The sequence below is a fragment of the Brassica napus genome, chromosome A2, assembly GCF_020379485.1.
Source record: "Brassica napus cultivar Da-Ae chromosome A2, Da-Ae, whole genome shotgun sequence".
Classification (NCBI taxonomy): Eukaryota; Viridiplantae; Streptophyta; class Magnoliopsida; order Brassicales; family Brassicaceae; genus Brassica; species Brassica napus.
In genome coordinates, this window is record NC_063435.1 from 4,418,286 (window position 1) to 4,441,101 (window position 22,816).

Below are 22,816 nucleotides of genomic sequence, written 5' to 3' on the forward strand. Positions count from 1 at the left end.
ATTTAAATTAGGAAAAGACAAGCATGCTTAAATATAGGTTCAATAAATACCTCAATGGCATTTTAATGTAAATAAGTAGTAAAACTAATGGGTATTTCTATTTTGTACTTCTGTTTTAATAAAGTAGATTGGACCCTTGGACAAATTTTTTTATGTATTATAATTTAGTTAAGCATTAATATATGGACTTTTGTTGTGAAAAACAAACATAAATATAGACCCATTTTATTATTAAATTTAATTAATTTTAAGATGAACCTATGGCATATGCCATATTTACCACCGCTAGAGCCGGAACTGGGAAGAAGAGGTAGGAATCCGTGGAGTTGTTTGAGGGGGAGGGGGAGGAGGAGGGGGAGGGGAAGGAGAGGCAGCAGTAGCTAGTGCTGGGGGTGGTATAGGTGGGAAAACTCTAGAAACTGTCTTGTGGTCTGAATGCTGCACTGGAGGAGGAGGAGGTGGTGGTGGTGGAGGTAATGCAGTTGTTTTGTCTGATTTAGACACTGGAGGAGGTGACCTCACCGGTTGTCCAAGAGGGGAAGCCACATCATTTGGAGCTCCTATTGGAGGGCTTCTTAACCCTTGTGGTTTTGGGCTTGAATTGCCATCTGGTCTTTCCTGGACACCATTTGCAGCAGTAGCTAAATGCTGACGCGTATTGCGAGTAGCATCATCCCAGTCAGCTTGACTGAAGAACTCACGAACGTTGGAAAAAGCTTCTACTGGAAGACCATCTTTCTCCCTCAAATCAACAGACGAGTCATCATCCATATCCGAGAAGAGAATCTTCACAAAGAAAGTGCTCTTTGTGAGTAAAAGGCCACAAAGGTGTAGCCATGATATACAATTTAAAGACGAATAGTGTACATACCTCAACACTGAACCCCTTTGGAAACTTTTCTTTTATATCCCATAATGTGTCAACCTCATCACAGTTGAACGTCAAAATATTTGATCTGATGAAAGCTGTGTTGAAAACCGCTCGAAACATCATTACCTCTCTCTCCATGTCATTACTGAGGCATTCAATCACTATATCACCTTGCACATGGCAGTTGATGTCGTCAATCTTGACTAGCTCTACCTACAAAACAAAAGAACAATCAGAATAAAAAAAAGCTACCGAATCATGTTCCAAACAAGCACAAATAAAAAGCTAAAAAAAGCACAAGAATAAGGCTAATTTTATCATCTAAGACCTTAAGATGAAAGATGCAATTATGGAACCTTGTTTGAAAAGAGCTGCTTGTAGATTTTAAGATGTTTCCCTTTCTTGGCACTTGAGTACAAGAGCTCAGGCTTCTTTTTATCATCATCTACAAAAAGGGGATCCTGACCGTATACTCTAAAGACTGGGCGAAGAAAGCTTCCTTGTCCACTAACATCAGGAACACATCTCAACATAACACAATCCACGGTGAGAGCCCTTTCCGTTGGAGGCCATTCAGAGACCATAGTCCTTCTCGACACATACTGTAGATACCGAAGCTGAGAAGGAATAGGGTTCAAGGGCGAGAACAAATGCATAAGCTCAACGGGAGCCTTCTTGCAGATCATATCCAAGGTCTTGTACTCATCACTGTATTGCTTCCGGTAAATAAGGAGTGCAGCTAGCATGAAAGCTAGAACTGGCCACGCCCCTCGTTCACAATGCAATAGTATCAATTCACTTGGGCCGAGTGAGAGCCAGCTGTCACAGTAACAAAGAAATTTTTTCAAAACTTTCACAGGCAATAATGAGCAGCCTTGGTAGTGGCGAGGATAATCCATTACGGTCAAGCCGTGTTCTGACAAGACATCAGCCATCACACTCCGAGTGTCCACCACATCACGGAAGTTAAAGACAAGAGAGGATGCATCAGGGAAGTGCTCTTGTAGCTGGTTGACAGCTCCCGTCAGATAAGTTTTGTACTTCTCTTCTTCCAAAGAATCGGTGGAGAGGCAGCTGCCGAAGACTACAAACAAAGACAGAACCATTTGTCTCTTAAGCCAATCATATCATAAAAAATGAAAAATAAGATTTTTTCAGACAGTCAGGTTCAGAAGACAAGGGAAGTAGATACAACTTTGCGCCAAAAACAGAGAGAATAAAAGCATAGGAACTGAGAGAAACAAACAGACCGAACACTTGGTCGCATATCTCGTGTAAACCATCTGGAGTTTTGCGGTTGAACAATTTGCGAAGCAAGTCCATTTTTTTTATTATCAAACTCCTAAACCCCTTCTCCTTCTCGTTTACCACTTTGTTAGGATTCCAGATCTGAAGCGGAAAGTTGACTTTTTGAATGTGTTAATAATGATGTGAAATGGTGTTCCATGTCGTGTGTTGTAGGTTTCCTGGAAGAGGGAAAAGGTCAAAGCTAATATGGGAAGCTAAAATATTCAATTGTGGTCAAACTAAATAATGGAAACTTTAGGGACGAAGAGAAGGTGTGTCTCTTTCCTTTCCATGTCGTGCGGGTTATGGTTGTCATATTTTTATACATTGATATTTGGTTTTCATAATTTGTGTTGTATTCAAAAGATTTAAACCGAATCGGGTAATATGGTTATTTTTGGTACAAATATCCGAACACTTTTTAGATCCACTTTTTAGATACATTTGTTATTTAGATATTTTTAGGTTCCTATACATCAGAACCGAACTTATTCAGATCCAGAATAACTCAACTCAAAACTCACACCTAAATTTATAATATTCAAACGGAGACTAATTTCAAAAAAAAAAAGAGTCTCCAATGGTTTATATACTAAACTCAAAACCAACAACAAAGCAATCTCAAGATCCAAATAATGAGTCTCCAATCTATGATTCCGAATGGTAACAGCGGATTGAGTGGTGCGGAACAAGCGGATTGGGTGGTGTGGTGCGGTGCGGTTTATGATAGAAAAACGAATACTGCGAGACAAGTACAGTTCATCTAAAAGAAGCGGTTAAAAACAAAATGTAAATGGTAACAAGTATAATAAACAGTGTAACTACGGGATACATATAATATATTTATAATTTATAAACTAAAAAATCAGTAATACTAATATAATTTTTAATATATATTCATAAATAAAATTTCTAAGAACTGCTATTTTTAGAAATATATCATTTTAAAATAAAAATATTGTAGATTTAGAAATTAGTATAACAAGAGTTTTTTGATAGCTGGATATGGTTTTATAACTTTTTATCAACAGGTTATCATTTTAAATTAAACTTTCCTAAACCTACTATTTTTATAAAGTTGTCATTTTGTTGATAAATATTTTAGATTTGAGATTATGATTTAGAAATTAGGATAAAAAGAGTTTTTGTTGATAGATAGGTATGCTTTTAGAATTTTTGATCAATAAGTTATAATGTTTAAATAAATTTTCCAAAACCTATTATTTTGGGAAAGTTATCATTTTTCTAGAGAAATATTGAGGATTTTGGATTGTTATTTATAAATTATGATAACAAGAGTTTTTGTTGGTAGATGGGTATGATTTTATAATTTTTTTATCAATAGGTTATCATTTTTAATTAAATTTTTGAAAACCTACTATTTTTGGAAAATTATCATTTTTGAAGAGAAATATTATAGATTTGGGATTGTGATTTAGAAATTAGGATAACAAGATTTTTTTTATTGATAGATGGGTATGCCTTTGTAATTTTTGATCAATAGGTTATATTTTATAAATAAAATTGGTAAGAACTGCTATTTTTAGAAAGTTATCATTTTCGTAGAGAAATATTGTAGATTTGAGATTATGATTTAGAAATTAGGATAACAAGAGTTTTTGTTGATAGAGTGGTATGCTTTTAGAGTTTTTGATCAATAAGTTGTAATGTTTAAATAAATTTTCCAAAACCTACTATTTTGGGAAATTTATCATTTTTTTATAGAAATATTGTAGATTTTGGATTGTGATTTAGAAATTAGGATAACAAGAGTTTTTGTTGATAGATGGATATGGTTTTATATAAGTTTTTTATTAATAAGATGTAATGTTTAAATAAAATTTTCAAAACTTACTATTTTGGGAAATATATCATTTTTGTAGAGAAAAAATGTAGATTTTGGATTGTGATTTAGAAATTAGGATAACAAGATGTTTTGTTCATAGATAGGTGTGGTTTATTATTTTTTATCAATAAAATATAATGTTTAAATAAATTTTTTAAAACCTATTATTTTGGGAAAATTATCATTTTTCTAAAATTTTTTGTAGATTTTGGATTGTGATTTAGAAATTAGGATAACAAGATTTTTTATTGATAGATGGTGTAATTTTGATAGATAGTATCAATAGCTTTTGTAATTTTTGATCAATCTAACAGATCTCATAACTAATACAGAACCAGAAGACATCAAATCAAAAAGCAGTAACATTTGCTTTGTGAATAACATTAGCAGCTGGTTAATGGCCACGACAAACTTCATAACCAAGCTCGTACTTTCTAGAGCAACTCTTGGAGAATCGCCGGATCTTATCCAAACCCACGCCGCCCTCTTCCGCTTCCTGGAGCCATGCCGCCTCATGATGATGCGTCGAGCCAGAGGAGGAGGAGGAAACAGCCGTTTGAAGAATCTCTTCGACATGGAGTTCTCATTAGTCACATGGTAAGTGTATGTTTGTTTAAGGTTTCTATTTCATCTCAAACTCTTATGTTTCCCTTTCTTTAATTCATCTCTATTAACTGCTTGCATCATAGTTGAACATGGGAACCAAACATAAATGTCTCGTAAAATTTAACCTGTGAAGAGGCTGTGATGAGAAAAACTTCAAGTCTAAGGTAATTATTCAAGAATAAAACATAGCAAATTTAACAGACCATAGCCCAAAGTTTTAAACGACAACATAAAACAACACACTCAAGGTTTTGTCTAACATAAACGATGTTAGCAAACTTACGACCACAAGAGATGGCATTTAGGATAATTTAAAATACGAAGGGATCTAAATAGAGATATTCTTATTATTATGCTGCATCAAAGGGAAACCGTAACAAATTTGACCATGTCAAACAGCCCATCCTCATTCACAACATCACACGACTCCATCTGACCCCAAATCTCTCCTCCTTGGCGTCTTTCCAAAGCAATCACTGCACAGAAAATGACCTCTTTGCCGTCATGGTTTTTATGAAAGAAGAGAGCCAGCTTCTTCTCGCCATAGTTCACCGCATGGCACCACCTTGAACGAGCAGTCTTAGCCACCAAAAAATCTCCCAAACCGTTGACAACACTCCAACAGCTCTGCTTTGGATCATATGCCCTCAACACCCTCAAATCGTGATAGTACAAGACGTTGTCAACCACACATGCACCCTTCCAGGCCTTAGAATTCAACACCTCGTCCATAAATTCCCATTTCCTTTCATCTGGTTCATAAACAAAAGAGTTGCCCTTGCTGTAATCTTTCATGTAAATCTTACCATCCATCACCACAGAATCAGACCAAAGGACACCTAAAAACATGTCTTCCTTTACCAACTTAGGCTCCCACAACTGGGTTTCTGTATCAAACACCGTGACTGCCTTCTTCCACGTTTCCCGCAACATACCACCCTCCTCCTCAACATGACAAACCGAATCACCGATTACATAAATCTTCTTCTCGCCAACCACGTTAACCACTTTAAAAGCCATGCGCTGAGGAATGTCAGGGATGGACTGAGACGTGTGAGAGGTGCAGTCAATGCTGAGCGCATCTACATCGTTAAACACATACACCTTCGAACCCACCGGGACATATTTTCCGCAGGAAGACTTGAGAGTAATTGACCGGACAACCACCAAGCGGTTACTGCAGTCGTCGACTTTCCGGTGAAGGATGTAGAAACTGGAAGCACGAGTTTTGCGGCTCTGGAGGACAGCATAGACACGGTGTTGGGTGATGCCTAGCTGGGATCGCCTCTTGTAGAGCTTAGGAGAGGCAATGAGTTTCCTGAAACTCTTGGAAACGTGGGAGAGAGTCGGGTAATGGTTTAGGGGTACACGAGCAGCTACGATATCAACGGTAATGTCGTCTGGAAGTGACGGAATCAGAGGAGGAGACACTGACAGCGCCAAGAATTGCTCCATTAATTCAGACATCTGAAACAGCTGTGGTTGAGTGAATCAGTAAATCAACCTGAACAAAAAAAAAAAAGGAAATATGTTACTGGTTAGCCTAAAAGAGCAGGCAGTTCAAAAAAAAAATAAACGAAGAGCAGAACCAAATTGACCTTTATGGCTAAGGAATCCCTTGGAATCGTTAACTAATGTGTTCATGCTGAACCAATAACCCTCCACGAATTGAATGAGAGGAATAGGGAAGAGAGATATATAATTCCTTAAACACGTTGAAATGGAAAAATGAAAATCAACAACGGATGTTCTCTATATTTTCTTTGAGATTATTTTAGAGATTACTTTTTTTCTTTAATATAACAAGCGAGCAATTGATTGGTAATTTAAGATATACTAGGTAGTTGGCCTTCACAACTACACGAGTATGAAATTTTAATAAAGAGATTTGTTATTTTAAAAGAGATTAAGAGACTTTGTTATTTTAAAATATGAATAATATTTTATGAAGGAAAAGGAAAATACTCAACTAAGAGTCTAAGACAAACGAATGGACGTTGGAGTTTTCGCTTTATACCAAAACTACTAGTTTCAATTTTATCTATTTTTCTAAATTATTAATTTGTAAGAATATTTTATAGTAGCATCAGATAAATTTTTAACAGATAGTTTTGGTATAAATCGAAGTTCAACCGATGCTAAAATAATTTCAAAACATAAATAGTAGAAACATTAAAATTAATCAAATTCCATTAAAATTGAAACTTTAATATGAATTGAAATAAACATCCTTTTCTGTTTAATAAAATTATATAATGAAACTCTATTTATATGGTATTTAAAATTTAAAAATTTTATCAAATTTTAGTACGTTGTGGTGAAAAAACAATTAGCATACAAAATATTTAAACTTAAAACTCCTCCAAACAAATAGAATATTAGTTATCTTAATTTTAGATTAATGTTTTTTAACTATGTTAAATAAAAAAACATTATAATAATTTATGATGTACATTATTTTCAGTGTATATTATTGTTTGCAACAAAAGAATTACCTCAATAAAAAAATTATAAGCATTGCATATTTTAGAATTTTAAATGGACATATAATTTTCTACTTTCTAAAAATATAATAATGAATATTAATGTTAGTTTTAACTCAAACTAACCTATTATTTACAATGCTTTCAAAACTTACAATGTAATTTAAAAAAAAAAAAATTGGTTTCAGCTTTACACCATAACATATATTTTATATAAAGATATTTTTATTATTTATTCACCCCGCCCTACGGGCAGGCCAAAACCCTAGTGGTTTATATACTACAACTGGTCGAAAAATCTTCTTGTGTAGGCCTTAGAGGCTAACTTACTATCACTTGGTTCATCAGAGAACATGTGACCATTCCTACTATTTCAGTCATCAATCCACACCAAATGTTGCAATCTCTGCTACATATACAAATGGTCTAACAATGTCAACTAGAATACACCACCTTTTTCTTTATTGAGAAGAGTTTTGCATTAAAATGAGACTCAGACAGAGTAAGGTAAAAGAGTGAGTGTTTAGAATAGATCAATGTCAATGTCCATCGAATTCACAAGCACTCCATCATCTTCCCACTTTATATCTTTTGCATTCGGATCTTTCTCTGTTATACGCAATGGTGCATCCAATGGTGGAGGCTCCTGCAATCACTCAACATAAGTTAGCCCAACAAAACACAAAGGTGATACATAAAAAGATATATATTAGTTATAGTCCTACCGTGCCCCGTATGAGAGGCCAATTGATCCCACAGAAGAATGCATGCTGCTTTATCTCAGTAGCCCCACCTTTGGATCCTAACCGGCTGCTTGGATCTCTATTTAACAACATGTTAATCAACTGTCTACATACAAGACTTACCTGCACCAGTACATGGTTAAATTAGTATATATTCGTTTTTTCATTTGGACGCTTTGGAAGATACAACAGGTTGTTACAAGATAGATAGCTCACAGGGATACTGCTGGGGAAGGTGAGATCTTTGTGCAAGATGTTGGCAAATGTCTTCTGCCTATTCTTACCCCTGAAAGGTGTGCGCCCATAAAGCATCTCATACAACAAGATGCCTAAAACAAACATACATACATCAGCATATTAAAAACAGACTGTAACCTAAGTTGTTACCATAATGAGGTAGGGGAAGATTATACCTAGTGCCCACCAATCAATAGCACTCGTGTGACCAGAACCAGTGATTATCTCCTGAAATGATAAAACCATGAACATAAGATACAGCTGCAAACAAAGATTTGAAGAGGTAAAACATTAAGTGCATCACCGTACAGGAGCAATGTATTCTTCAGTCCCTACAAACGAGTTTGACTGAGTGGCTGGTTCTGCAACAAAAGTGGGTAATGGTTGGCTCTTGGATCTCCTCCGTTTGTTAGGTGCAGGTGGAACAATAAGCTGGGGTGTGCAGGACGTCAAGAAAGATAGATCAAAGTCGGCTAATACAATGTGCCCATCCTTCTTGAGCAGTATGTTTTCAGGCTTCAGGTCTCGGTATACTATTCCTATGTTATGGAACATACATACAAATCTTAAACGAAACACCAACTAAACTTGTTAAGCAAGGAACAATAATTTGCTCTGTTATTTATTTACCTAAGCAGTGAAGATATTCTAAGCCAATAACGACCTCTGCTGCATAGAATCTGATGACAAAAAGAGACTGATTAGAGTAACTCATAAGGGTATAGTTCCTTTATTTAGTTATTACACCACACTGATATTTTCTTCTGACCAGTGGATCTTGTGTTACAAAGTACCTTGCTGATTCTTCTGACAAAAACTTCATTGGTTGGATGTCAAGTAGTGCAAACAACTCTCCACCAGGGCAGAAGTCTGTGATCAAACAAACATGCGTAGATGTCTGGGGACAGAAAACAACGCTTTAGCAATGAGACGCAAGTACTGATAATGATAAAAACAAAAACAGAAAAATCTATACCTGAAAGGAAGTGTAGAGAGTGGGAAGGAAAGGATGATCCAAAAGAGAAATGATTTCCCTTTCGATGCATGCTCGGTGAGCCTATATAAAAGCTGCACATTGTCAATGAGAGATACAAAATCATATGAACAGGCAACTCATTCTCCATCATATACCTTGTTACGATTCAACATCATGGTTTTCTCCATTGCCTTCATGGCGTATAACTCACCTGTTCCTTTAAGCTCAACCAAATGGACACTTTGAAGCCAAAAAAGAGAGTAAATAATATAAGTATATACAAACTTAGAGTAGATAACGACAGTTTTGACTTCAAGTTTACTGTTATGGACACAATTGAAATGGTACCTGCCAGTATCACCAGAGCCTAACGGTTTTATTGGCTTGAAATGATGAAGTCCTATTGTTTCTCCACTCGCTTGGATCTACTAAGAAGACATATCACAGTCAAAAACAGCATGACTGAGAACAAAACAAAGTAAAAAAGTAATGTGGTTTGATGCATGCCTTTTGTATTGCCTTCCAGGATGTACTCTCCTTTTTGTGAGGCAGAGGATATACTGGCTTTGAGTATGCAGCCCACAAGTCTTCTGGCCGCTAAAACACAATAAAGATCAAATGCATTTATACCTTTACATCTTTGATAAGCAACCAGAAGTTATTATGCCGTACCATATTAGCATCTGGAAGTTCTCTGACAGCTTCATCTACATTTGTTGCTGTAGCTTTCACCTGAAAAGAATAATTAATGTGATAAGTCTCCTTTGATGGAAAATATTTTTTTTTTTTAAAAGCACTAAAGAAAATGAAAGAACGTACCAGTTTAGAACTCTGCATCTCTGTTCTCTCAGACAAACGGTTTCTGAGGGGCTCAACATGATCACTTCCATCAAGCTGCACACCTATGAAGTATTGAAGCTCTCCCTAATGATAGAAAGAAAAAAACTCAATGCAGTCAGCAACAATGCACGGTTTTGCTTCTGATTCTAGATGCAACAATGGCGACCTTCTGATCACGCATAGGTTGCAAGTGGAATAAGTTCCAGAACTTCTTTCCTGCAATGATTTAATAGTTTGATGAGCATCTATTATCAGAAAACTTGTAAGAATGCTCATTAGCAGATAACTACCGCTCTTAGTGTAGTTTATCAACTGGACAGTTATCTCCCTTTGATCTCTAATTGCGTCTCTTATCTTCTGGACAGTCGCTTGGTCTGTCTCTGGACCCTGAAGAAACCTGAGGCCAACCACTTTGCACAGATTCATATCACAAAAACAAGAAAAGCACAGCCAAGAAGACTGCATAGTTACCAAGCATGAGTAAAAGATACTCAGGATAATAATAGTCACATACCGACAGTTTCTTCCCAATATTTCCTCACGTGTATACTCAGTTAATTCAAGAAAGCTGTCTGATGCAAATATCTGCAAAGAAAACGATTTGCATTATCATTCAAGGTTCCATACCAAACATAGTAGCACACACTAGACTAAGAAACATACAATGGGATTATCAGGAAGACGAGGATCACTGATGACGAAGTTCTTCTCTATACGCTCAAGAGTGGTAGCTAGATCAATCCCTTGACGTATATCCCTTTCTCTTTCTAAACGCTCCCAACTCTCCCTAGGCTCTACAACTTCTGTGCTCAACATTAGTTCTTCAGGTTCCACACTAGGAACATCTTCATGCTTTTTATTCCAGCTAAGTGATTTGCTCTTTGGCCTGCACATTGCATGAGGATCCATCACAAAATCATTCAGGGTTTTATTTTATATACAGCCTCAGAATTAACTAACCAATCAATCAATGTCAGTGGTCAGTGAGCAAGGATCATGCCTTTAAGGATTTTATGTTTACCAGATTATCATGAATCTAGTGGTGAAAAAGACTCACCTCGCTGGAGTAGCAACACGTCCAGGTGTTCTGGCTGACTTTGAAGCCTCATCTGATCGCACAACTTGTCCACCAGGTGTAGTAGTACTATCAGGCTTCACCAGAATATCATTACTCACAGAGTTCCGCACTTGAGACTTGCGATGTTTTATTGTTTGCACGACCTCAGTAATAGAATCCAAGGCTAACTCCTTCTGGCGAGCTGATAACAACATCAATAGTATGACATATTAACTTCTTCTTTTTTTTGGCTAAAGTTTATCATTGTTGTGAAGTGACATAAAAGAAAAGAGCAGAAACCATCATATCGGATCAGGGATTTGGAGAGTCCATTAGGCCTCAGTTCTTTATCGTTTACACCTTCTGTATATTTGCTTACTTCAACCTGCATCCTGCATAAAAAAAACAATCCACAATCATATAGAAGTGTGAAAATGATTCATAGAGGAGACCGTGCACATGGAGGAAGTAAGGAAGGTACCCAATGAACTTAATGGTGTTGCCTTGGTCGTCCTTGATAGGAGTGACTGTGAGGAGATTCCAAAAGGGTGTTCCATCCTTTTTGTAGTTTAAGAGCCTTCCACAGTAGCTTTTTCCATTCTTGACACAATCTCTGATTTTAACAACCTCTTTCTTGTCTGTGTCAGGCCCTTGCAGAAAACGGCTGCCATGGGTTTTCAAATGCAATATTAGTAGCAGTTGTGGATTGAAACTAGAAGAAGATGTATATAAGAGGAGACGTACCAGTTTCTTCCAACGATTTCTTTGGAGGAATAACCAGTCATGGTGAAGAACCCACTGCTGGCATAGACTATGGGACAGTCTGGCTGTGTAGCGTCAGAGACAACAAAGGTCTGCTGCAACGTGGAGAGAGCGGTTTTGAGCTCCTGAGATACTCTAGGGAAGGCTCCAGATTCAGAAGCTGATGATTCTTCAGATGACCTCCTAGACATCTTGCTTCGTTCCACTTCACTGGACACCTTGAAACTAATACCATCTTCTCCTGTGTCCGGTTTAACGGATGATAATCCCCACTCAGCAGTTCTCTCTACTATCTTTGCTGAATCATGAAACTCCATCCACTTACTGCTGCTGCCTTTGCGGTTGCCATCTTGAGGCTTTGATGATGAAGAAGAAGATGCCTCTTTACCACTTGAAGGGTTGAATATCTCAAGGGATGTGCGTTCACTTAATGGCTCCAAATCAGTCAAGGGAGACGGAGAAGCTCTTGGCCTCTCCATGTAGTTTCTTTATTCACTTTCTTTTGGCGAAACAGAGTAATGAACTGGCTGCAAATTAAAACACCAGACAAGTTTACCAAAGAGTTAGACAGAAGGATTGAGGCTATTACACCTGTAGTTTCCGGGAACAGCTAATAAATTACATTAAAGAGTCAGGAAGCAATCCAGAAACATATTAAAGAAGCTGAAATTAATACAATAAACAAAAAATATATATACCAGACGTGTAGCTTTCTTTAACAGCTGCAACTCATGTGTATATAATGGCTTTAAAAAGAGCAAAGACTATGAGAAAACTCTGAGAGTTAAACAACAAAACTGTACTGAACTCAATTATATTGTTTTAGTTTGAGACAATCATGTTTCTGAGGCTGCAAATGAGAGAAGGATAGACATCGCTATCTCTATTCAAAGCTCGGATGGACCCATCTCTCAGCTATAAAAGGACCACACACCCTAACTCTGTTTCACCACATATACTTCATCATTCCCTCTTAATTTCATCATCATCATCATGAATTTATTACACACAGTCTTTCACATTTTGTTCCATTAGCAATAATAATTGATTGAAAACAAAGACACATTGTTCTCAGTTCGGTAAATGTAATATCGAAAAGTCAGTAACTTACGAGTGTTGGAGTAGTAGCACACGCGCTATGGAAGAGGAACACGTCTGAGAAAGCGACTATGTCTTCTTCTCTTCTCTCCCATATAAACAGACGACGAAACAAGACTTTGTCTTTAGTCTCTTCACCTATCTCTTTCAAAAATAATGCTCAAGAAATTAATACAGGGGACCCACAAGAGCAAAACACCTTATCCGGATATTAATGGGCCTGGGCCTTAATTTTCCCGCCGAAAACGGCTAATAATGGGCCTTGTTAAGGGAGACGTTGGAAGAAAGAAACTGAAAAAACATGGAGGGGTTAGGCTTCACGTCGGAGGATTAGGAGAAAGCGTCGGGAGAGACGATCTTCTCAAGATCTTCTCTTCCATGAGTTCTGTTGAAGCTTGTAGCAAGTCAACAGAAGGTTCGTCATGGCTTCAGAGGGCATCATGGACTCAGCTGGTTAGCGACAAGAATACTTCATTCAGTATAACTCATCAACTCTTCCCAGATTTAGCTTATGAGAGTAGAGAAGAACCTAGAGTCAACAGCAATGGAGATGGCGAGTTCTCCAACTCTAACCAGAACGATGGTGGAATGAAACAAAGGGATCACTCGTGTAGCGCAGTGGTTCTGAGGCTGCGGCAGTCCATGTGGATAGAACCCTTTTGTACTTCCTAATTCAAGTTATTACACCATTAGGTAAAATACTAAAAGCCGATTGATGAACTGAGGATGTGGTAAACAGATGTAGCATGATTACAAAGAACACTGTTAAGATGCAATATTATGTTTAACCAAGTTTTTGATACCAACTGTGATTGTTTTCATTAGTTGTGTGATAAATTTTATGTCAATTTATTGTCTCCTACATTTTATTTGTATAAAACTTATTCGATGCATAATCTTCAATTAATAAGTATGTGCTCTTAATAAAAAAAATCTAAGAAAAAAATCTAATAAGAAAGCTTTATTAAGTTTAAATGATTGTAATTTTTTTTTATGAAAATATATTTAAATAAAGTTAGTTTGCAGTATCTAAACCTGCAAAAAATAGTTATAGTTATTTTTTTAATTTTTTTCATAAATTAATTGAGTGTTGTAGTAAAAAAAATCATTGAAAAGAAGATAAATAAATAAAATTATGAAAATGTAGAAGCTAATGTTTTATATTTTTTAGATACAAGATTAATTATTATGTTCTTCGGAAATACACACATTTAGTAGTAGTACAAGAGATGTAGTATAAATTAATTTGGGTGGGTTTAACTATTTAGTAAAGGAATGTATTAAATTTATAAATTTACCAAAAGAAATGTTGAGTCCATTGGAAAGATTTTATTTTAATAAGAGAGATTTACATTTCAATATATGACAAAATTATATGCTTCTTAATATGCGATTTTAATTTTCGAAATCATTGGGAATTATATATTGTCTCAAGCTTTTAGCAGCCAGATCTAACATACAAGTATAAGTTGGTCTTAATAATACAACCGCTTTGAATCTGGATGTAAGAAAGAAAATCCTAAGTTGTTTTGTTTCCTTTAATTTACATTTCGCAATTCTAATTTTAACTTCACTTTTTTTTTCTTTTTTTCTCATTGTTCTTTACTACATGTAAGTTTCCAAAATCTCAGCTTAAACCTTAACATGTCAATATTGATTCCTTCCTTTCCCCAACCTCCGCTACAGCTTAATAGGCTTTGGCGACCGGTTTCTCCTACACATGTTTTCACACATTCCTCGAGATATGTGTGTTTTCCCCTCCTTTTCTATATGGTCCGATTATGTAATAGATTCTATTTGTTTTCCACATTTCTGTTTGGTCCGATTATGTAATCAGTTTTTACAGTTTGTTTGTTGGGTTCTACCCTTTCTCACAATACTCTCGTCCATTTATTGTGCAAGCAGGCAATGCCTTTATTATTTTGATTGGTTTAATATCCAACCAAAACATGAACACTCATTAAAAAACCGTCAATCTATCATGGATTGTATTTACTGCAAATCGAACAAATACACATGCAAATATATTCTTATGTTGTGAAGAATTTTATATATCTATTTTATTAATTATTTTGATTGGTTTAATATCCAACCAAAACATGAACACACATTAAAAAACCGCCAATCTATCATGGATGGTATTTACTGCAAATCGAACAAATACACATGCAAATATATTCTTATGTTGTGAAGAATTTTATATATCTATTTTATTAAAACAAATATCTGTGTGTATGCATGGATCAAATTCTAATTAGTTTGTAAAATGCAATAAAAAACATATATAATCATGCGGTCGTATCCTAATTTTAAATATTGAAAGATAGATAATCTCCCTAGTCCATGAAAAAGGTTAGAACAAAGATGTTCAACTAGTTCAAACATAAAGATGGTCACACTAATCATCAAACTAAATCTAACACACGCTCATGATGTATTATTAGCCACATTCATCTTCTTATGCAGAGTTAACATATATGGTGGAGTTAAGGGATTAACATAGTTAAATGATCATCATCTATATATCCAGTCTTGAATCCTCCAAAGTCAAAAAGCAGTGGCATTTTGTCTGGCTGTAGGCTTGGATTTTTACTCATGCAACATTTTGTGGAGATTATAAGTCTCTCTACCATGTTCCTCAGACTAGTACATCAGATTTGTAAAACTTTTGCTTGATATCAAAGAAATAATCAAGAAGAAAAAAAATCACATTATGAAATTGATGGGCCTTGACATAGAAGCCCACATATCCAATAAGAGCAAGGAGGACCAAGAAAGATAACGATGCTTACGTGTCGTTTTGTGGCTGTGGGGTTGCCAAAAACAGGAGTCGCTCGCTCCTGCAGCTGCATGGTCGCTTTGAAAAGCACTGGAGGAGAGACAGTAAGCTCAAAGCTCATTGCACACAGCGTATTTATCTATTTTTTTTTTTTTTTGTAACACGCTTAGTTATCTATCTTTTTTGGTGGAAAGAAGGGTCAAATTGGAGAGAGATGGAGTGGAGTTTCGTGGCGGTGATACTAGCTGTGGCGCTTGTTTGTCCGAGGGCAAGTTCGATCGGAGCGAACTGGGGCACACAGGCGTCGCACCCTCTTCCGCCGGACATAGTGGTGCGTATGCTGAGAGAGAATGGTATTCAGAAAGTGAAGCTCTTCGACGCCGAGTACGATACTCTCAGGGCTCTAGGCAAATCCAGAATCGAGGTTATGGTTGGTATCCCCAACGAGATGCTATCCACTCTAGCCTCCAGCCTCAAAGCCGCTGAGAAATGGGTTTCTAAAAATGTTTCTACTCACATCAATACCGATAACGTCAACATCAGGTTCCTTTCTTATTTTTCTACTCCTTATCCAACTTGAGTAGACAGTAAAATAGGTGGTTTGTAACATAACAATGTTCAAGAAATAGCACGCTATATAGGAGATTATCAATTAGGAAAACGTGTAAACAGATTTTTTGAACGTTTTGTCTGATTTTTTTAAAGTGGTGTATGTAGGTGCTTTATAGGAGATTATTGATTAGGAAAGTGTTTTAACCGATTTTGTCAATGGACTAATTTATTAAAGTGGTAATTAGGCGTGTTATAGAAGATTATTGATTAGTAAAGTGTCTAAACCGATTTTTTAATGTCTAGACTGAATTTTTAAGGTGGTAATTAGACAATTTATAGGAGATTATTGATTAGAAAAGGTCTAAACCAAATTTTTGAATGTCTGACTGATCTTTTAAGGTGGAATTAGATGATTTATAGGAGATTATTGATTAGGGAAGCGTGTAAACCGATTTTTGTGAACGTCTTGACTGATTTTTTAAATTGGTAATTAGACGCCTTGTAGGAGATTATTGATTAGGAAAGTGTCATTTTTGTGAACGTCTTGACTATTTTTTTAAGGCTGTAATTAGGCGCTTTATAGGAGAGTATTTACCGCCTACGTGCTTTCTAAACCGATTTTTTAAATCTGTAATGAATTGTACAGAATTTGTAAGTTACCTGTCTTTGTCAGAGATAAAATCTACATAAAGCTCATATATTTACTGTATCAGACAAACTAAAGTTTGGATTGTTTCACAGATACGTAGCTGTGGGCAATGAACCGTTCTTGTCAACTTATAACGGGAGCTATCTCAACACAACTTTCCCTGCGATGAGGAACATCCAAATCGCTCTTATAAAAGCCGGTCTTCAGAACCAAGTGAAGGTCACTTGTCCTTTAAACGCTGATGTCTACGACACCTCCACCACCTTACCTTCAGGAGGCGACTTCAGAGCCGACATCCGTGATCTCATGATCACTATCGTCAAGTTCCTTGTCGAGAACGGCGGCCCTTTCACTGTCAACATCTATCCATTCATCAGCCTCTACAACGACGCCAATTTTCCTGTCGACTACGCCTTCTTTGACGGCGTCTCACAGCCCGTGAACGACGGTGGAACATTCTACTACAACGTGTTCGACGCGAACTACGACACTCTTGTGCACGCCCTAGAGAAGAATGGGTTTGGAAACATGCCTATTATAGTCGGTGAGATCGGATGGCCTACGGATGGGGACAGGAATGCTAACGTGGAGTACGCTAGGAAGTTCAACCAGGGCTTCATGGCTCATATTGCAGGAGGGAGAGGGACGCCGAGAAGGCCTGGTCCAATAGACGCGTATCTCTTCAGCTTGATAGACGAGGACGCTAAAAGCGTTCAGCCTGGTTACTTTGAGCGGCACTGGGGGATATTCACTTTCGACGGGTTGCCTAACTACGCATTGAACCTGGGGACAACCAACACGGGAGCTTTGATCCAGGCCAAAGGTGTGAGGTATCTGCAGAGGAAGTGGTGTGTGATGAAGCCAAACGTGAGGTTGGACAACCCTCAGGTGGGGCCGAGTGTGAGCTACGCGTGTAGCTTAGGGGATTGCACTAGTCTTGGGGTTGGGACGTCTTGTGGGGATCTTGATGGGAAGGAGAACATATCTTATGCGTTCAACAGTTACTATCAGATTAACGACCAGCTTGATACAGCGTGTAAGTTTCCAAACATATCGGAGGTGACTAAGACGGATCCATCAACGGGAACCTGCAGGTTTCCGATTATGATAGAGCCTTATTACGGTGGTGCTGCACATGTACAAGTGTTCTTCTTGTCATTGGTGATGGCTGCAGCCGTCACCATGATCTCTATTTTGTGATGGTTTCTTGTCAATATGTAACTCTATGTGTGATCTATTATTAAAAGAAAGTTGTTCAGAGCTTGCTAAATTGTCTCTTTTAAAGCAGCAAAGTGGGAGTTCGTTGCAAAATGCTAAAGTTTAAAACTATGAGTACTGGTTGTGGCTTGGGTTTTGTTTAGGGTCTTAGGTATATGATCTCTGAGTACTGGTTGTGGCTGAGTGACACAGATGCGAAGAACGTGATAGGATCTTTAGAATCTTTTAGAGATTTGATTTAATGTTTCAGATCTCAAGCAAGCAAAAGCGCTAGTGGAAGAGAGAGACCATGGTCTCTGTAGTGGTATGCTTATACACAATATTTCTTTGAACAGTGATCGTACCACTAAAGGAACAAAGAGAAGATGATGAAGGGTTTAGCTGAAGCAGCCATCATCAAAACATGAAATGCAACAATCTGTGATATGGTCGGGCATCGTTAGTCGTTGCTCGCCTTAAACTCGCTATTTGACTTGTACTCAACTTGAAAAATCAATTTCAAGTACTCGGTGTTATCAAAGACAAGTAATAAATCGATGAATTTTTTTAGTTACAAGATCAAGTCAAATATCAAGTACGTATTATTGTATTTTTAATACTTGACTTGTTACTTGTCCCGTTAGTTGCTATTTGTTACATGTTCTATTAAATACTTATTATTCCATCCGTTTTAGTTTAGTTGTCGTTGTAGTTGTAGAGTAAAATTTTCGTTTCAAAATAAATATCGTTTTATAACTTTAATGCAAAATTTATTGACAATCTATTTTACTATTGGTTGAAATGTGATTATGTGTATTGGTAATGATGTTTTTATTTAATAAATATCTAAATTTTAAATCTATGTACTCAAGTTTAAAACGACAAATAAAATAAAACAGAACGAGTACTACTTGCTAATAATACTTGTTTTTTTTTTCCTTTCTTTTACTTGCAATTAAGGTTGGGAACAAATACTCCTTACTCGTCTAATACTTGTTGCTTGTTCTGTATCCGTCTTGATTTTTCAAATACTCATCATCACAAATCGAGTATAGCCGATAAAAAATTGTCAGCAGAATGGCTAAGAATGTGGAGGAAAAGTCAAAGTGTGTCTGGATGTGATATGAATCATGTCAGTCTTTCTTTCTGCCTTAGTCAAATTCTCATTTTTTGGAACTGATACCATATGCATATGATAACTTTGAAAATCACAAACGGAAAGCGCGTCTATCAGAATAGGAAATAGAATCATTTAAGGAAAGCCAGGAAAAGATGAGAAACGCTGGCTTTGAACGTTATGAGAGAATGGATATTTGAAAAAAGGAAAGAAAAGAAATGGGGACCTTACAGAAAAAAAAGTTGTCTTATGTGTACAGCTAAGGGAAGATTCAACAGACAATAAGGAAAGAAAGAGAACCATGTGACTCTCCATGTCCCTGTTAATGGAAAGAAAGAGCGCAAAATAGAAGGGAATATGTAAATTTATGTTAGAAAATTAAAGGGCCGGATTAAAGGCACAATCACTCTCTTTTTTTGGCCTCCTTGGACTTTGGTCTCCTCCTAGTACAATCTAATTTACAGGTTGTCAGAGACACACAAGATAAAAAAACCAGATTCAAAGTCTATCTAAGAGCAAACTTAATTCAGAATAGAGAATATGGAGTCGGTGAGCAATGAAGAGGGAAGGAGTGATCAGTTTCCGGTGGGGATGAGGGTCCTTGCTGTGGATGACAATCCAACCTGCCTCCGGAAACTTGAAGAGTTACTGCTTCGATGCAAGTATCATGGTACATAACTCTTTGCTTCTGTCTGTTTTGTTTTGTTTTGTTTTGTTTGTGTACTGGATCGCCGCATCATAGTTTGATTGATTTGGTCAGTGACAAAGACGATGGAGTCAAAGAAAGCTTTGGAAATGCTGAGAGAGAAGAGCAACATGTTTGATTTGGTGATAAGCGATGTGGAGATGCCTGACACAGATGGCTTTAAGTTGCTTGAGATTGGTCTTGAAATGGACCTTCCTGTCATCAGTTACGTCTCCCTTTACTCCCTTTTCATGTCATTTTTATTTAGCCTTTTGTCTAAATCCTTTTGTGTTTTATGTGTTCTCAGTGTTGTCAGCGCATAGTGACTACGACAGCGTTATGAAAGGGATAATCCACGGCGCGTGTGATTATCTTGTCAAACCCGTTAGCCTCAAGGAGCTTCGGAACATATGGCAGCATGTTGTGAAGAAGAACATTGGCTCATATAAAAAAATCATCGCCCCCTCTCGCCACCTACTCCCTACTTCTGAATACGCCCCAAGCGGCAGCGGGAAACGGAAAGAGAAGGCTGATGACAGCGGTGATGGAGATGATGACAGTGACAGAGACGATGAAGAAGATGGGAGTGAGCAAGATGGAGATGAGTCATCCAGCAGGAAGAAGCGTCGTGTTGTTTGGTCACAGGAGCTTCACCAGAAGTTTGTCCATGCCGTTCAGCAATTGGGCCTTGACAGTGAGTTTGTTTCCCCTTAAACCTCTTATCACGTTTACTTGTGTGTGTGTGAGTATGTGATGTTGATGTCAAGCGTTGTCTCTCCATTTTACAGAAGCTGTTCCCAAAAAGATACTTGATTACATGAACATAGAAGGTCTCACGAGGGAAAACGTAGCCAGCCATTTACAGGTGCTAATTTTTCATCTACTCTTGCATTTTGACCAATATTTTAAAAACCGGATAGGAAACTGAACGGGATAATTATTTGGGTCATGGTTCAGACATAGTTCAATAATTTAGGTTTAATATATTATTAGTATATAAATTTTAAAGTAATGTTCGTAAATATGATACATAACTAAAATAAAAATAAATTTCAAACAGAAAACATTATATATATAATAGTTTTTATGTTCATATGGTTGATTTATGGGTTTTTTTTTAATATAGTTTTAACGATGATGAGACCATACCTAATAGTGTTCCTTTTGTCTCTGGTTCTGTCTGCAGAAGTACAGACTCTACTTGAAAAAGCTAGACGAAGGTCAGCAGCATAACATGTCTCAAGATGCATTTGGGTCAAGAGACTCATCTTACTTTCACATGGCTCAGCTTGAAGGACTAAGAGACTATTCTTCCACAAGACAACTCTCAAGCTCATCCCTCTTAACCCGCTCCAGTCTCACCAAGTTCCATCCCTCCGTGTATTCATCGGTAAACCTTCAAGGATCTAACTCCTCTAGCTTCATCCCACCGGGGCATCATCAGAGCTCAAGCAGCTCAGCTAATCCATTCGGAACATATCACAGTCCTCTCTTGGCAAGATCTCAGAACGTGAATCTCTCTCCGCTAGAGCCACTCCAGTTTCCTAGAAGCAAGTGTTCTCCATACATGGGGGACTTTAAAGGCATAGCGGACCGAGGAATCGGCAGCAGCTTCCTTGATTCTCGGATGTCATTTGGCAGCTCTAGCACCTCTTTGCCTTGTGCTACAAGCAACAATCTGATGCTGCAAGAGAACTTTGGGGTCTCTGATGGAAACCAGTCTTGCCTCAATGGCTTATCTAGTTTCCCTAGTCATCATAGCTGGCAAGGGAATCTGAAAACAACAACTAGATTCCCATCACACTCTTTACCGCTGAATCATGCCTTTGGTCAAGATCAAATGACATGTGGAGGGACCGGTCTAGGAGATTATAACACCTCATTGGTTTCTGCTGATAGCCATGTTGGAGTATTGCAGTGTGAGCCTCCGTTTCTAGGTGACTTCATGCAGAACATGAATACACATAAATGGGAGGAACAGAACTGCACCATGATGAACAACACATTCGGTAATGTTGACTATCCCTTACAAGTGGATAATAATATGGTTTTTAGAGATAACAACGCGACCAGAAGCAAAGGTGTGGATGATTCACTGATGATGAGTCCAATAGAGGACAGTGCAACAACTCTCAACAGTAGAGAGTGTGTGGGAAACGTTACGATGATGGATCCAGAGATGAGGTCGTCGACGAAGCTAGAGAATGATCTTGTTGACAACCAGAACGATGTGTTCGATGATATAATGAATGAGATGTTGAAACAGGTAAAGTAAAAAGTGACTTGTGATTGGTGTGATTGGACTGAAGTTTTTTTTTTGTTAATAGTAGAGAATGAAAGTGATGTTGTGTTTGTTTGTTGCAGGATGAGAATAATGGAATGGTGTCAGTGGCTGCTAGGTTTGGGCTTTGATTCGTTTCCTCCGCCTTGGTTCCTGGTCTGTTCTATGGGTTGCATCATTTTTTCTTCTATTGTTGGATACCAATCATTGTTGTTATGGTTTCTTTTCCCCCACATTGTTTCCTCTAATTAAACCACACTGCACCAAACAGTTTCATACTCTCTTTTGTCTATTGGAGTTTTATTCCTAGAAACGTAACAAGTAAAATATTTAAAACTTGTTTTTTTTAACACATTGAAACTTGCTTCTATAGACGAAAATAGCGGTTGATCTTGAAAGCCATTAAACCGTATTATACGAACACCCTTATTTAAAATTTGAGAAACTGTTGGAATAAAATTTACCCACTCTAGATTATTGGTATCGTAGCTCATTTACAAAATTTGGACCTAATTAATTTCGCTTTAGTGACACTTATTATTTATAAACCTATTAATTTTTTTACTTTTTCTGTTTTCAAAATTTTTTCTAAGTTTTTTTTTTTGTAAATAATTTTTTTTTCTAAGTTGGTTAAGACTGTTTTAGATTTTAGTTATTGCATTTCATTTTAAAGTAAAGAATAATTTACAATGTCAAAATATAAATACAAGAAAAAAATTAACATTTAATTAATTTAAAATAACAAAATCA

The 22,816-nt window shown here is 37.0% G+C and overlaps 5 protein-coding genes across 9 annotated transcripts; 2 read left to right on the top strand and 3 right to left on the bottom strand.

Annotated features, from left to right (window-relative positions):
• Nucleotides 1-115: 115 nt before the first annotated feature.
• On the bottom strand, nt 116-2,963 carry LOC106407750 (formin-like protein 13). Its single transcript, XM_013848622.3, has 4 exons — nt 2,122-2,963; nt 1,228-1,955; nt 872-1,084; nt 116-786 (listed from the first exon to the last, which is right to left on the bottom strand). The coding sequence occupies exons 1-4, from the start codon at nt 2,192-2,194 to the stop codon at nt 286-288; spliced, it is 1,515 nt and encodes a 504-aa protein (XP_013704076.1). The 5' UTR covers nt 2,195-2,963; the 3' UTR covers nt 116-285.
• Nucleotides 2,964-4,326: 1,363 nt separating this feature from the next.
• Nucleotides 4,327-6,718, bottom strand: LOC106417533 (F-box/kelch-repeat protein At4g38940-like). The gene has a single exon (XM_022708038.2). It carries the CDS (start codon nt 6,075-6,077, stop codon nt 4,971-4,973), a length of 1,107 nt encoding a protein of 368 aa, XP_022563759.2. The 5' UTR covers nt 6,078-6,718; the 3' UTR covers nt 4,327-4,970.
• Nucleotides 6,719-7,433: 715 nt separating this feature from the next.
• LOC106387647 (phototropin-2-like) lies at nt 7,434-13,043 on the bottom strand. 4 transcript variants are annotated; one of them, XM_013827556.3, is made up of 22 exons: nt 12,407-12,569; nt 11,691-12,235; nt 11,428-11,610; nt 11,247-11,338; nt 10,947-11,148; nt 10,553-10,775; nt 10,404-10,474; nt 10,180-10,286; nt 10,056-10,105; nt 9,869-9,973; nt 9,722-9,781; nt 9,557-9,646; nt 9,398-9,474; nt 9,205-9,289; nt 9,050-9,130; nt 8,868-8,971; nt 8,704-8,753; nt 8,383-8,612; nt 8,250-8,301; nt 8,053-8,165; nt 7,819-7,959; nt 7,434-7,739 (listed from the first exon to the last, which is right to left on the bottom strand). In XM_013827556.3, the coding sequence occupies exons 2-22, from the start codon at nt 12,185-12,187 to the stop codon at nt 7,617-7,619; spliced, it is 2,736 nt and encodes a 911-aa protein (XP_013683010.2). In that variant the 5' UTR covers nt 12,188-12,235; nt 12,407-12,569; the 3' UTR covers nt 7,434-7,616. The 4 variants fall into 4 exon arrangements, with proteins under 4 accessions (XP_013683010.2, XP_048606603.1, XP_048606600.1 ...); XM_013827561.3 differs by having other exon boundaries at nt 7,663-7,739; nt 7,824-7,959; XM_048750646.1 differs by lacking the exon at nt 12,407-12,569 and adding an exon at nt 12,820-13,043 and having other exon boundaries at nt 9,722-9,973.
• A 2,533-nt stretch (nt 13,044-15,576) lies between these two features.
• Nucleotides 15,577-18,056, top strand: LOC125575046 (glucan endo-1,3-beta-glucosidase 6-like). Of its 2 annotated transcripts, none has more exons than XM_048750658.1 (3): nt 15,577-15,689; nt 15,780-16,128; nt 16,879-18,056. In XM_048750658.1, exons 2-3 carry the CDS (start codon nt 15,800-15,802, stop codon nt 17,984-17,986), a joined length of 1,437 nt encoding a protein of 478 aa, XP_048606615.1. In that variant the 5' UTR covers nt 15,577-15,689; nt 15,780-15,799; the 3' UTR covers nt 17,987-18,056. The 2 variants fall into 2 exon arrangements, with proteins under 2 accessions (XP_048606615.1, XP_048606618.1); XM_048750661.1 differs by having other exon boundaries at nt 15,644-15,689; nt 15,783-16,128.
• A 953-nt stretch (nt 18,057-19,009) lies between these two features.
• On the top strand, nt 19,010-22,420 carry LOC106407774 (two-component response regulator ARR18). The gene is made up of 6 exons (XM_048750654.1): nt 19,010-19,770; nt 19,861-20,010; nt 20,093-20,479; nt 20,574-20,650; nt 20,972-22,051; nt 22,150-22,420. Exons 1-6 carry the CDS (start codon nt 19,641-19,643, stop codon nt 22,195-22,197), a joined length of 1,872 nt encoding a protein of 623 aa, XP_048606611.1. The 5' UTR covers nt 19,010-19,640; the 3' UTR covers nt 22,198-22,420.
• The last annotated feature ends 396 nt before the right edge of the window (nt 22,421-22,816 follow it).